The sequence below is a fragment of the Carettochelys insculpta genome, chromosome 3 (assembly GCF_033958435.1).
Source record: "Carettochelys insculpta isolate YL-2023 chromosome 3, ASM3395843v1, whole genome shotgun sequence".
Taxonomy (NCBI): domain Eukaryota; kingdom Metazoa; phylum Chordata; order Testudines; family Carettochelyidae; genus Carettochelys; species Carettochelys insculpta.
The window spans coordinates 18,185,206-18,199,858 of NC_134139.1; the positions used below are offsets into that span (position 1 = coordinate 18,185,206).

The window sequence follows — 14,653 nt, forward strand, 5'->3', positions numbered from 1 at the left end:
TATAGTAATCACTGAAAATTACCAGTGTCTTAAAGATGAAATTAAATAGTCTTGACTGAATAAAATCTAAAGATGACAAAATTATGTATTCCTTTTTCACTTGTTACTTTCTACTTAAGTAGAAAGTTTTCTATTGAAACCAGAACAGAGATTTTTCATGTTCCAAATGTGACGTTAAGACATTACTCCGTGGAGCTGCCTAGAAATAAATTAACTATGAACTCTTCACACTCACACTCCTCTAACAATGGCATTAGGCCATAACTTACTACTGCTGAAGATACCAGTCACCAGAAAGACAAATACTGAATTTGGAATTAACACCTCTGAGGTAATTTGTGCTTTGGGAAGCAGCAATACTAAGGATTCAGACCTGAGAAACCAAGCTAACTGAAACCTGGTTGTAAGTGGCAGCTGTTTGGTATTCAGCCAAGGACATTAAACGGCATTCTGAGATTCCTTGCTTTGGCAAAGAATCCAAGATACTATTCTGTTTAGCTATGCTTCAAATATTAATTTTCTATTTCATTAATACTAGCAGCCTAGGTCAAATGTCTTGAGCTATTACCGATTTAAATTTTGGTCAAGTGTGGCAGTGTAATACTAAGAGATCAACACTTCTGTAGGAGATCTGCACTGTACTGAATAGTGTAATTCTCTCTCCTGCAAGTAAGTCTACATTGACAAGCTTCCAATTTTAAACCTATAATCCCTAAATGCTGGTAAAAGGCAGTGGCATCAAGCCACCTCTGAAGTACATAACTACACTTTGGTGTAATTTTCAAATATCTATTTACATCATTAAAGAGTTTAATAGCATAGCAAGAATGGGGGGGAAAAAAAAGCAGTCTATGGTACATCTATAGCTGCACACTGTTCATTCATACGCTCTGGCTATGTCTATACTTGCCCCGAACTTTGAAGGGGGCATGGTAATCAGGCTAATGGGAGATTTCTAATGGAGTGCTGCGATGAATATGCAGCACTTCATTAAGCTAATTCTCCCCCATGACAGCTTCGAAGTGCTGGCATGCTGTGTAGCCCCAGGCACTTTGAAGTGCCTTCACCTCTCAAAATTTTGGTGAGTAAAGGCACTTCAAAGTAATATGGGCACTCTGAAGGGCCTGCAGCTATATGGCATACCAGTACTTTGAAGTTGCCATGGGGCAGAATTAGCCTAATGAAGTGCTGCATATTCATCACAGCACTTCATCAGTAATCTCCAATCAGCCCGATTACCATGCCCCCTTCGAAGTTCAGGGCAAGCATAGACAGCCTCCGACAGGGAGATTCTTTAAGAACACTTTCCCCCAGACATGGGAGCACCATTTGAGACTGTTCCAGTATACCATTTGACTAATTTTTTGTAAGTCTATGTAACAGTTTAGGGAAACAGGAGATCTTTATCAACTGTTTAAAATATTAACATTTCTTAGCTACACAACTCTGATGTTGTGTGAGAGACTTTGTACTAAAGTTAATAACCACAGCAAAACTAGAAGTTAAAATCTGAAACACCTTCTTTCTCCACATTAAAATACCAAACTTACCCACAAGTTACACACAGGTATCATTTCCTTCATATTGCCATGACATATTATTGTAACTTAGGTCAGTGGACCTCACCTTTTTCAGGCCACTCTACCCCTTTCAGGAGACTGATTTCTCTTTCCACCTTACCTACCTTCCCCCTTGCCACCCTCAAGTTATGACTCACTTAAGCTACTTGCTTTTATAAGAGTCAGATGAAAAACACAGACGTATCATAGCACACTTAAAAACTGCTTACTTCTCATTTACCATATTATAAAATAAACCAGATATAAATACTGTAATTACATTTCAGTGTATAGTATATACACAGCAGTACATAAACAGTCAATGTGTGTATGAAGTTTTAGTGCTTTCTATGTAGCAATTGTAAAAGTAGGCAAATATCTGAGGGTACAGCTACAGTTGTGGGAAGATCAATATGCTGGCGATCTTCCCAGATTGGATTTAACACACCTAGTGGGGATGCACTAAATCAAACTGTCTCAGCACCCCCAACCACCAAGGTACTGCTGGCAGTTGCAAGGAATAAAGAGAAATGACAAGAGTGTCCTCTGGTGTATGGACAATGTCAAAACAGATTTTAACTAATAACAGAGAGGTACCTGTGTTAGTCTATACTCCCACAAAACAAAACACAGAAATGTAGCACTTTAAAACAAAAGATTTTATTCAGTGATGAGCCTTCATGGGACAGACCCACTTCATCAGATCAATAGCATTTACAGTACAGACTGACATCTACAAGTATAGAAGTCCAAAAAGAATTGCAATAAAAGCTGACAAACCAAGTACATGGGACAGAAGGAGAGGGGGTAAGGGGTAGGAGATGTTAAGTGTTTTGCCTGAGAATTTCAAGCATCAAAGGAATGGAAGCAGTCCTTGTAATGTGTAATGTAATTGCTGTCTCTGTTCATACCAAGTGTTAGTATTTAATAATTGTTTTAAGCCAATGATTCTCAACCAGGGGTATTCTGATAACTGGGGTTATATAGAGGCCTTCACTAGCAGGAAAAATCACTTTTAGATGCACAAATCAGCTATGAGATTTGCATAGCTAGAGTCGATTACAGTGAGATTTGTGAATTGGCATTCATATTCAAATTTGACACTACCTGGCTCTTTGCAAGTGCAATATTTTACATTGAATGGACATTTAGTTTAGTCATACCCATCACACAATTGCTTGAACACCATACTGTGCGCGAGTGGGCAAGAGTATCTTCTGGGCAAGTGGCATCAACTTCCGCAGAATCCAAGCATTGATTTAATATTACAGCCTTTCAAACATTAACTATGTTTAAAAATGGATGCAACACTATTTCTGCCTGCCCATTTTCTTCATGTCTACTTTCCTTCTGCATTTCCTTCCTCACAGTACCCCCGGAGCCCCTACATTTATAGGCTGTATTCCCATCTCGCCTCCATTTCATCTGCTGAATGGATAAGCAGTAAGAAAGTTCTTAACATCTGAAATGTCATTATGCTCTGAAGTCAATATTCCAGCTTGACCAATAGGAGGCCAAAAACAGACACCTGTGAAACACAATAAAAAGTACTCTCTTGCCACAATTGCCACTCTAGCATGGTTTAGTGCAGGGCTGCACAAAGTAGGAGCAGGCCTGGGGGTGGGGGGAAGGGAAAAGAAGAGGGTGAAGCATGATTGGCTGCTTGGTCTCAGGCACATCCATCTCATTAAAAAAAAGTTGAAGTGTTACTGTTTTTTACATGTGTATCCACACCGATAGAGTGATTAACAAAAAAAGTTTTTACATTCTACATATTTATTTTCTTACACATGCCAAAAGAGCCCCCCTCCCCATGTGAAAAACCAACATTTCTATTGGTTTGGCATATCTTAGACAGGTTGCAGGGACCCTCCTAATTACTGAGACAAAAAGTGGGGCCCAACAAATCTGCTCACCCCTGGTTTAGTGTCTAGGGCATAGACAGATGTAGAACTCAGACCTTCTGAATATGAGACACCTGACCTCCCACTGACTGGCCTCATCTGTTTAGGCTGAAGGAGTTTTACTGAGCGAATGTTCTCAACCAAAGCCAAATTGCACAGAATAAGAAAGAAAACACTGCTGTAACCCACTTCTGCCCTGGGATGATTTAGTAACAAGTATACATCATAGTCCACCTTGCCCGGATACGTGCATTTTGTGAATTACACTTAAGCCAATCAATAACTCCTTGGCAAGCCACCAAAATATATAGCAGACTCTTCATCTCTCACCATAGATAAATAGATTAATGGATGAATGTTGCCCCTATTGGCAATAAGTCCTTATGGTAAACTTTAACCTTTCCAGGGGGAGGAGATTACTACATGTCTGTAAAGGATCTAAATGTAATGGGTACCGTCTCAGGGCTGAGGAAAAGAATCATGAGATTGATTCCTCCACTATTTACAAGTGAATCAAGTAGCACTAACTGAAACTGCCTATTAGAGGATTACCTACAATCAACTGAAGACTTCAGCTACTCTAGAATGATCCTGCAACATAAGTAAGTCTGTTCTAGGAAGAGGAAGAAAAAAAATAGAAGAAATGGGGAACAGTGTTCTTACCTTTAAAACCATCAGCTTGATGAGACAAGCAATACTCTAGCTATACACAAGAGGCTACGCTAAGTTGCCAATCAAGCTCCCAGAGGCAGGAAGACAGACTTGAAGCTGACCACTAATTTATTTAGCAACAAGAGTTTCACAATATAGAAGTATACAAGTCAAGGACAGTGTTAACTTCCCATTAGCCTATATTAATTCCCTAAGCACTGCCCATCAGCTGGACACTAGCTAGCTGACAGGGCATTCTTAAGCATTCCATTCCTCTCTACAACACCTGGAAAGAAGCACAAGCAAAATCCAAATACCGAAACCCCATCACCACTTAGTCACACATTGCTTAGAAAAGTTAACTTTGGCACTAGCCAGGAATTAGCAATTTCACTCATCTTTCTGCCATTTTATACATACAAAATATATGCTAAGTTAGCAGTACAAGGAGATGTAGTTTGCCCTTTTGAGCTTTAGCTTCTATAACCTATCACACTCACCAAGCACAAAACAGACTTAGAATATAGGGAGTTATTTTTAAATCCACATTACAAATATGGAGACCTAAGGATTTCACATAAAGGCTTCTAAAACAGGAGAAAGAAGTGGGAGTTTACAGTTTAGGGTTCTCAGCATTTTGTACATCACCCACCAAGTCAGGTGTTCATAAGAGTTAGAGATCAGCAAAAACAAAATGTTTGTGGCACCTTACAGAAGAACAGATATTTTGGAGCATAATCTTTTGTGGGCAAAGACCTGCTTCATCAGATTCAAGCCAGTTTACCTGCCTACGGAAGTAGTGCCCCTTATCCCCCCCAAAAAATTAAATAAAAATCCCTAGCAATTTGCAAGTGGAGAAGAATAAAGCAAATAGATTCTGTAATTAAAGTGTGTGGTTTTTGTGGTCCCCTCCCCCACACAAACTGTGTTACAATTTTAAAATCTTACTCATCTAAAAACCACTGGATTACATAAAATGTGACTATTATTCATAGTATCTTGCTCTGGGCCAGCATGCAGATCATAATATGGTCATGGGCAGCTTTACAATGTGCCTAGATAAGGACTTAGATATTTTAAAGAGAAAAATCCTACTGGCCACTGAGCTTGTTTGTATCAATTAGAAATGTAAAATCCTGTTTAAACATTAAATTTAACCCGTTAACTGGAAAAGGGGTGCCAACTGGAGTGCCTGCACTTCAGCCTGACTGGGCTGGTGCACCCCCTGCTGCAGGTGGAAGGTTCCTCCCACCAGTCTTGAGCACCCCTGACTACAGCATACCTCAAGTCAGAGCGAACCAGGGCTTCCCCAGCCCATCTGGAGAACCCCCTCACCCACAGCAGGCCCCACAGGCTGAAGCATCCTCCATCCCTCACAGGTTAACCCTAACTGGCAAACCTCAGCTGTTTGGGGCGAGGCTGGCTGGTCAGCCATTAGCATCCCTACCATCAATTCTGTTGCTCTGAGCTTCTACCTCTTTCTCATGCCCCATCAAAACAAAAGGCATATACAAAAAAGATGAACCAGGCAGCCAACAGAAGGCAGCTCTGCTGAAAACTGCTGATACTAGCTATGTCTGGAGCAGCAGAAGGGCAGGCAGTTTTAGCGAGGAATGAAGGACAAGGTACAAGACCAGTGTCATGCTATTTGTCCTCTAGCCACAAAAGTCAAGCCTTCGGCATTCAAAAAGCCTTGCTTGCTGTAAGCCAAGAGGAGAAACTACATAGCGAAATTCAAGACTGATTCTACAGCTCAACTAAGAAACTTTGGAATAGTTCTGCTCATTTCTAATTTAGATTGAACAGTAAACTGAGCCATGAAGTAGTTCCTCCCTCTTCAAAGCCAGCAACACACAAATTAGTGCTTTGACATTACTGTTGTCAAAATTCTTTAGATTTAGAAGAGACGCTTATTCCCCATTTTAGAGCATCTAATAGCATAGCAAAAATCTTCACCAAGAGGGCAGGGAACAGGACTCGACCTCTTGAGGTCCCTTCCAGTTCTTGTGTTCTATGATTTTATGATAAAGGTCTGGGTGGCAGGAACCCCGCTGCCCAGCCACCTGATCCTGCGGAAAGAAACAATGCTACCAGCCAGCCACTCCATATAAACTGGTGCACCCCAGTGCTACTATACTATGAATGGTGAAAGTGGAGTTTACGCTGCCCCCACCCCCCCCTTGCACCTTAAGTTTAGATTAACTTTGAGCCATAGCTGGTGTTGGTTTGGGACTAGCAAGGAAGGAAAAGTTGTAAGGGATGCAGACCGACGCCTCCAAGCATGACTTCAATTAATGAAATTTGAAGGCTGGGTTACCCGATTATACTTTGAAGGAATTATGTCACTAGGGGAGAGTGACTATTAACAGTAACAATTTCCTGATGGATAAATTTTACTGGTTTGGGCACGTCTATCAAAAGAAATGGCATTGGTTGCTGTATCATGATACAACTCATAAGGAAGGAACTTAGTTGTGAGATTAAATTAGCACTTCAGAACACCTAAAGAGCCTCTTCCTTGAATTCAAGGAAGTGCACTATTATCTTCAAGTGACTTCATTACCTACAGTTATGATACACACAAAGCCATGAACAGAAATAGTCAGACTCGAAGCCAAGTACATTCATATAGAGAAAGGGCCAAACATGACTTGCAAATAAGTGGCCAACACTTTTAGCACATGGGGTTTAAAAAAAAAAAGAGCCATACCACCACCACACAGCTACAAGAATAGATGAAGTTTCTCATTTTCAATCCACTTTCTCAATTCCAGAGGAAGAAATCCTACAGGAAGCTAGAGTAATATGTTTGGTTACCAGATCTTGTTTGATATTTGTTTAATATCACTGCAGGTGACTATTTTAGACAGGACCTATAAATTAAGCTGGACTTTGTAGTGTAACCTGTGCATAGTACATCATGGTAGAGGGCCAAATGATTGTCCCTTATGTAGCAGGTACATAATTGTGTTCTGTAATTTAAGTTTCTTTAAGGATAAGTCTAGCTCTTATTATTGAAAAGAATCCTCATTACATCCACCTGCTTTCGGTACCCTTCATGATGTCAGCAGATATTCTGCAGCAGCTGGGAACTGTAAAATTCTCCCAGTCATTATGAAGAGGAGTTAGTGAATTTGGGTTCAGTGTGTATTATTTCACTGTGGGATATTAAATAAAGAACCCAGGGTAACCTACAATTTTGGGGATATAGTAAATTTCAGGGTAAGGTGTAGGAGGGCTGATCCATGCCATAAAGCACAGATTCTCAACTTTTCCAGACTGTTGTACCACTTTCAGAAGTCTGATTTGTCTTGCATTTCACCAGTTAGCTACTTAAAAGCTACATGTTTACAAAACTCAAGACAATACCAGTGTCACAGCATACTACAGAAAGAGGGCATACCTTCCATTTTTAACCATATACTTATGAAAAAGGTATATAAATATCAGACTTACAATGACTTGTTATACTGCTCCATATGTTACACACTTCAATGTAAAATGTTAGTTTGTACTGATTTTGCTTGTACTTTTTATGTAAGATGCTTAAACTTACAGCAGGTATTTGACTCGCTGTACTCTGCCAGAAAGGATCACTAGACTGAAGGGGACAAAGCTTTTGACTGCTCCTTACATTGAGATACACTTATCGGCCCATCTCCCTGGCCAAAAGGAAGTGAAAAGATGCTAAGTCTCCCAGTTGTCTCCTCAGTAGCAAAGATACCAAGGCTACCTCCCATCAACTTCTGACAACACTTTCAATGCCATCATACTTTGCAATATATTACAACATATTCCAACACAAAGTTGGGATACATACCAGCATCTAATACTAAGCAGATGCTATGCATTTTCATCAATTTCACTAAAAGCCTTTTTTTTTTTTTTTTAAATACAGTGAACTCTTGCTTAACTGGTATTTGATTAAGTAGCACACGCAGATAACAGGCATGGCTCACACCTGGGCAGCAGACACCATGCAGGAGCACAGTGAAGCAGCATCGGGGCTGGGGGTTGTACACAGAGAGGGAGAGCAACTCCTGGGGGACGGGGCCAGTACAGCCCCCTTGGTGCTGCATTTGAGTGCAGGTGGAAGGCTCCTCTCTCCCACCCAGCCTTAATACTCTCAATTATCCAGAGTATTTATCTAGCAACCTCCTGGTCCCATGGATGCCTGATATCAAAGAGTTTACTCTAACTGGACCTGCCCCCATTTTTCTAGTTTGTCACAGTGTCGCAGCAGTCAGACTCTAGCCAGTCCACAAGGAATCTTCTGGGGATTGGCTGACAGGGAGCTTGGTAAACAGGGCATGGAAGAACATCCCATTCATGTGTCCATCAAGTGCTCACTCAAGAGTTATGACCTTCTATAGCCACAAACAGGGTACAGGCAGATTATGAAGAGTAGACCATGGCCTTCTGATCAGCCAGCCCCTGCATATCAGGAGTGTATATAGGGCTCTTTTGTCCTACTATGCCTAAACTAACAGACCAAGGCTGTTTGAAAGGAGCGCTTGTGGTCACGGGTGTATAGAACATGGAGGTTTGTCTAGATCAGTCTTGCAACACAAAAGTAGCATTTCTGTCTACACCGTATTAGTACATGGTTCTAACCCTAACGCAGGCAGGACATGGGACTCATGCAAGACCACATTTGATAAATGAACAGAAATCTACGTTATTTAAACATTTACTATGTTGTACTCCATGTTATAAACATGGATTTTTTTTTTCTTTTAAATAAACCCCTATTGCAAAACCAAAGCATCTTAAGTTCTTTATTCTTCTAACAAACTTCAACTAGAATGGAGACTTGGTTGGGTTTCTTTCGTGGTCTCATTAAGCTCTGATTTTATTTAGATATTGTAAGTTATTGACAGATGACGTATCATGAGTTCTACCATGGCAAAAAAAAGAGAGGTGCACTCTTTTGAAGTACAAGAATTTGAAAGATGAGAATCTAATTTAAAGGAAAATAAAATCAGAGCTAACTCAATGAAGTTATTTAATGCATTCTAGCAGTAAGTGGGAAAACCCCACAATATTTACACTTTAAAACAAAACTCTACACTCTGGAGAAAAAGCATTTTTTAATTAAAAGAATACCTGCTTACACAGACCTGAAATTCATTAGAGAATTTGCTTACATACAGGAGATAGATTTTTAGGGTGGACCATTTTAATAAGTAAAAATCTTTAAAGTACCAAGAAACTTCAGCAGAGAAAAGCAACAGAGTAAGGAATTTCTAAGCCATGGATTAGTGAAGTTTCCACAATATACACTTTTGCAGAAGTTCAGAAAGGACTTTAACCTTCACAATGCAAGCTATATTTCCTGCGCAGGACATGCTTCAATCTTTACTCTTCAGAGACTGGGCACTTCGTAATTTAAGAGCACCACTGGTTTGGTCACTTTGGAAATCAATAGAAATCCTTTATTCTCCTGCCCTAACCATACAAAAAAGTGAAGGCGGCTACATCTGGTGAAGCAATTTCTATGATAAAAGTAAGGCTAAAACGACTTATGAACTTTTAAATTCCTCTTCATTTTAGGTAACAACTTTGACTTATAAAAACACATCACCCCGATAAACCATGCACCTGCACAAGTTTTTTTCCATACTGAAGTTCCCTTTAACACTAAATATCAAACTGACATGCAGCATCCCATTCTGGGTCTCGTATTTACACATGCTATTCTTCTGAAATGGCAGGATTATGGCTACACTGATATGTAGGGCTGTCAACAACTGTTCCCACAAGTGAAACAAAACTAGGAATGAAAGTTAGTACCTCTATACATCTCAATTCCCTGTAAGAAACACTATTCAAATGTTTAACAGTCAGATTTTACATTAGGGAAACAAATAAGCAGTCTAGTAGACTACTACTACTGGACTGCTCTTTTGTTTTGATAGTATATAGACTAGCATGGCTACCTCTCTGTTACTATTTGCATTATGGATAGTTTCTGCCCATTGGTCTCATAGTAATCAAGAACATTCATTCTAGGAAATATCTAAATTAGGACTGAAGTTGTATTACCACCATATGTATTTTCCTCCTTGTTTTGGTTTACCTGATTACTTCCCAAATTTTGCAAGTTGGAAATTAGTGAGTCCCCTAGTCACTGGAAAACTACTTACATTAAGATGACACATTTATGTGCAAGTTGTCTGTGTAGGTACTTCCCATCCTTCTGTACATATAAAAACATATGGTAAAAATACTCCCCTCTCCCCCATTTGTTAAATGTTTAACATTTTAATCAGTGTTCTTGAGCTCCTCCAAGAGTTGTACAATTGGCAAGCTTTCATTATAGGATTTGGTCTCGCCTATTTTCATTAGATCTTGTAGGAAGTTTTCCAAATCACTGAATATGTCAGAAAGACACATGATTGTGAAAATGCCTTGATAGTTTGCAAGTCTTCACATTCACTGATCATATTTAATCACTACTTTGCCTTAGAAAAGTGTTTTTGCTGAAACCACACTAGCAAACTTTTGTTACATAATACCATCAAGAAGCAAAACTAGTCAGCTTCACAGAAACAATCCAAACATCCTGGTTTGTCTTTAAGTCCAAGATTAAACCTGACCCAGCAGCAATCTAATCTTGAATTTGAGACTGAAGATAGTTCTCTTCCAACCATGAATTACCCTTTGAATGATTTTTACCATTTATCATGAAGCACCTCAGAAGTCTCATTTCAAGACTGCTTTCAAACACACACACACACACACACACACACACCCCACCAAGGTTGTGGGCATATGTCAAGCAAGAAATTCAAAAGCCACTGCCACAGAGCCAATCACTTACTACTGTAAAGGTTTGTTCTAAAAGATTTCTGGATTTACTAAGAAATATCTAGACGTAGCCAATAAAAACAGGCCGTACATCAGCCACCCTTGCATTGCAAGCACATTTGTGATAGTGGACAGCAAAGTAAAACCAGCTTCATTATTCTGAAACAACGCAAAAAAAGCCAGAAGATTTTTAAAATTCACTTCAGTATCTACAGTATTAGAAACAACTCAAAGCTTGCCTTAATGTGTCTCTCTTAAATGAAGTCCCATCAATGACAAACACTGGAAAATTGAGGGAGGGGGAAGGAAGGTGTATTGCTACCTCTAAAAAGTTGGCTAAAGTCACATCACTCATCACAATAACAAGTCTCCTGGCAACAGTAACTAGGGACCTCAGTCAGCTCTACTTCCAAATTAGGGACTGTTCCAAACAAAAAAGCCCCTCTCCCCAACTTAAGGTCAAACAAACTGTCACTATTTTTAACAGGTATACAATATTTTTCCATTCATAAATGCCTGTATCATCATTTGAAGGTATTGCCTATAAGAATATTTCACTGTCAAGCCACAGTATTGCAAAATCTTGTATTTTGCAAGAGCCATGTGACACACACATGACTTGCAGCTAAAATGAAGGGTGAACTTCTGAAAGTGAAGCTGACAGCAGCAAGTGGTCAACGAGATCCCCAGTCACAAGAACCCCTTTTTCCAGATTTTTAAGTCCTTGGTCCCCTTCCTCTCCAATAGCACATTTCTAAGGAGCAAACCAGTCTTAGTAAAGTCTATGCAAAGAGCAGCAGTGAGATTTATTTAAAAAAATTCGAAGTTCTTCCCTCTTCTGCAATGGTTACTTAAATGAAAGTTAAAAAAAATTACTATGAAAGTCTAGTGTGTATCAGTTTACTAGAGAAAATACCATTAACTTTTCATGACAAGTCATGAAACCTCTTCACTCCCTATCTGAGAGGACAGTTATGTATAACCCAAACTCCCCAGAAAAATCATATTGGTTTCTCTTTTCATTCATCTTGGGCGGTTTTTTTTAATTATTATTATTTATTAAAGTGACGTTTTGTATTGAGCAAAATCCACTGGGAAGACTGAATGGAAGAAGCGATCACTTGCGTGGCAGCCTGTTAATAAGCAATGAAAACGGACCTGAGTTTGCCAGGGCAGGACAGAAACCGCTCCTGGGGTCCGACCGGCTAGAGCGAGCCGGTGACCTCAGACCCCTCTCCCACCCCCTTGCACTGACCCCAGGGACCTACATCCGCTCTGCCCCTCGAAGCCACGCGGGTCAAGTCCAAGCCCGCAGGCTGATCCGGTGCTCCGGGCCACCCAGCCTGACTGCAGGAGGCGCCACCCGATTCTTAAACGGCGCTTCCCACAGCCGCATGTCACCTCCCCGGGCCCTGCTACCCCCAACCCTACACCGCCCAGCCTGCGCCCACCTCTCCCAGCGCCACCACAGCCCTGACCCAGCTTGGACTGCACGGGCCCGCCCGCCCCACACACCGGGCGCCCCCCGCCCCCCATCGCCAGCTCGCCCCAGCCCCACTCACTATTCGGGATTCATGCTGGACATGTCAGAGGGCCCCCCCCCGGCCTCTGGAGAACGAACTCGCGATGAGCGGCAGCGGCGGCGGCGGCGGCGGCCAGACCCCCCCCCCCCACAACGGGAGCTGCGCAGATGCAGGCGTCCGACGGGGCAGCGGAGCCACCAGCTTCTCCCCCCTCCCCTCGCAGGCGGCGGCGGCGGCGGCCTCCGCTCCGAGCTCCTCAACCCAAAATGGCTGCCAACCCCGAACCAGGAAACAGGGAAACCTCTCCCCAAGGAGGGTTTACATGATGGGCGGGCAGCGGTGGGGGACGCTGGGAAAACGAGTTCCCGGTCTCGGATCCTGCCCCTGCTTTCCGCCGGAGTGTTAGCCGGATAAGAACTCGCCTTCCCGGCAAGCCCCGCTCCCCATGCAGCGCACGCGCAATCTCGAGTCTTTCTTTTCTGGTGTCGGTTGACTCGGCTTTGCTGTCCCGGGTGTGGATTGGTTGCGAGCGAGCCGGCCGGGTAACGTCAGCCGGGAGACGTGGCAGCTCGGGTGACTCGCTAACCGGACGGAAAGAAGAGGGCGTGGCCGCGGGAGGGAGCAAAGGCAGGGCAGGAGGGCGGGACACTGGAGTGTGGGAGGAGTTTTGGGGTAGGGGGCGGGGCAGCAGTGCGGCTGCAGTGGCTGGGAGGGACAGGGGCAGGAGGCAGGAGGCAGGAGGCAGGGCAGCAGTGGGGCTGCAGTGAGTAGAGGGAGTAGGAATAGGACCTAGGGAGTAGGTGAAGCTGCAGTGAGTGGGATGAAGCAAGCGTAGGAGGACCAAGCAGCAGCGGAGGGGCAGAAGGGCTGGGTTGCAGCGATAGCGGGAGGAGGAGGGAAGGGCAACAAAGAGGCTGCAGTGGGTGGATTGAGGCACTATGGAACAGAGAGGCTGACTGAGGGGGCAGCGGGAGGAGGGGAGGATACAAGCAGGATAGGAAGTGCGGGGTTGGGGCAGGGAGGGAAAAGCAGTGATAGGGTCAGCAGTGGAAAACAGGACAGCCTGGGTCACACCTGCATGGAGCAATGCACCTAGCAATGTCCAGGCAATTACACACCCATTTGGACTGCTGTGGTTTTGAGCAAGACTAGCTACCACCCAGTCCTCCTGTACGCCAAACTTCACCAGCATATGGTCAGCTGGAACAGGAACCACTGAGGCAATAGTCTCTCCTGTGGAAATAGTTTAACTGCTCCTGCATCAAGATGCACTAATAAGGTCACCTATCTGTTTTGGGCTCTTACAGACATTGAGGTGCCAGAGCCACTTACCTGTACACGTAGCACTGCATACACCATGGTACTTATTTTGTCAGCCTCAGGGTGTTCAACATCTGCTTGGTTCTGTACAGACCTCTAGCTTGTCTCAGAAGATGTTATCGATGAGCATGCTGCAAGATTGTCAGAAGCTGGGTGGGAGCTCTGGTCACTGCCTAGAGAAGTGACAAAACCCGGAACAACCAATTTAAACATATTAGCCTATATGGATACATATTAGCCACACTTCTAGCTGAGATAAGCAGCACTCAGTCTAACAAGAAGTGCCATGTAAGGAGGAAAACATTTTATGCATCTGTGTATATTACCACACATCCCATTGCTTCCTTGTTCCACTATATATTAAAGACATCACCTTTACTTTCGGATTTATCTTTAAAAAAATGCAACATGCAGGTATGGTAGCTGCTACGTTAGTCACTGCACTTTCAGCACCTCATTAGCATGCCACCAGCGGCGGCACTTCAAAAGTGCTGTGGTTTGCTCGCCCACGGCTTGTCTACACAGGGTCCTTTTCAAAAATCCCCTTATTCCTATTCAGTGGAAGTGCCACAGCCGGTGGCAAGCTAATGGGGCACTGAATATTCATTTCAGCGCCTCATTAGTATTCTTCGATTTGGCCATTAACATGGCCATTTCAAAGTTTTTTGTAAGTGTAGACACAGCCGTGGTGATCTGCAGCCACCAGTGTTTTTATCAGATCTTGAGGACAATTGTCTTTTCAGTCTGATTCTGTCCTGATTCAGACCTAATGCTCTACCCACAGTGAATATCCTGCTCAGGTTCCACACTGATATACTTATTCCCAGGATGAAGTGAGAAAAAAAAAGCTGAATTGCTGTCCTTCGTTTCTGATTCTCCACAAATA

General features: G+C 42.6%; 1 protein-coding gene across 1 annotated transcript in view; it reads right to left on the reverse strand.

Annotated features, from left to right (window-relative positions):
- RAB1A (RAB1A, member RAS oncogene family) overlaps positions 1-12,598 on the reverse strand; it is a 33,900-nt gene extending 21,302 nt beyond the window's left edge. The window contains exon 1 of the mRNA XM_074989428.1: positions 12,487-12,598. Within this exon, the coding sequence (XP_074845529.1) occupies positions 12,487-12,509 (23 nt within the window). The 5' untranslated portion in view covers positions 12,510-12,598. The remainder of the gene's footprint in view (positions 1-12,486) is intronic.
- Positions 12,599-14,653: the final 2,055 nt, after the last annotated feature.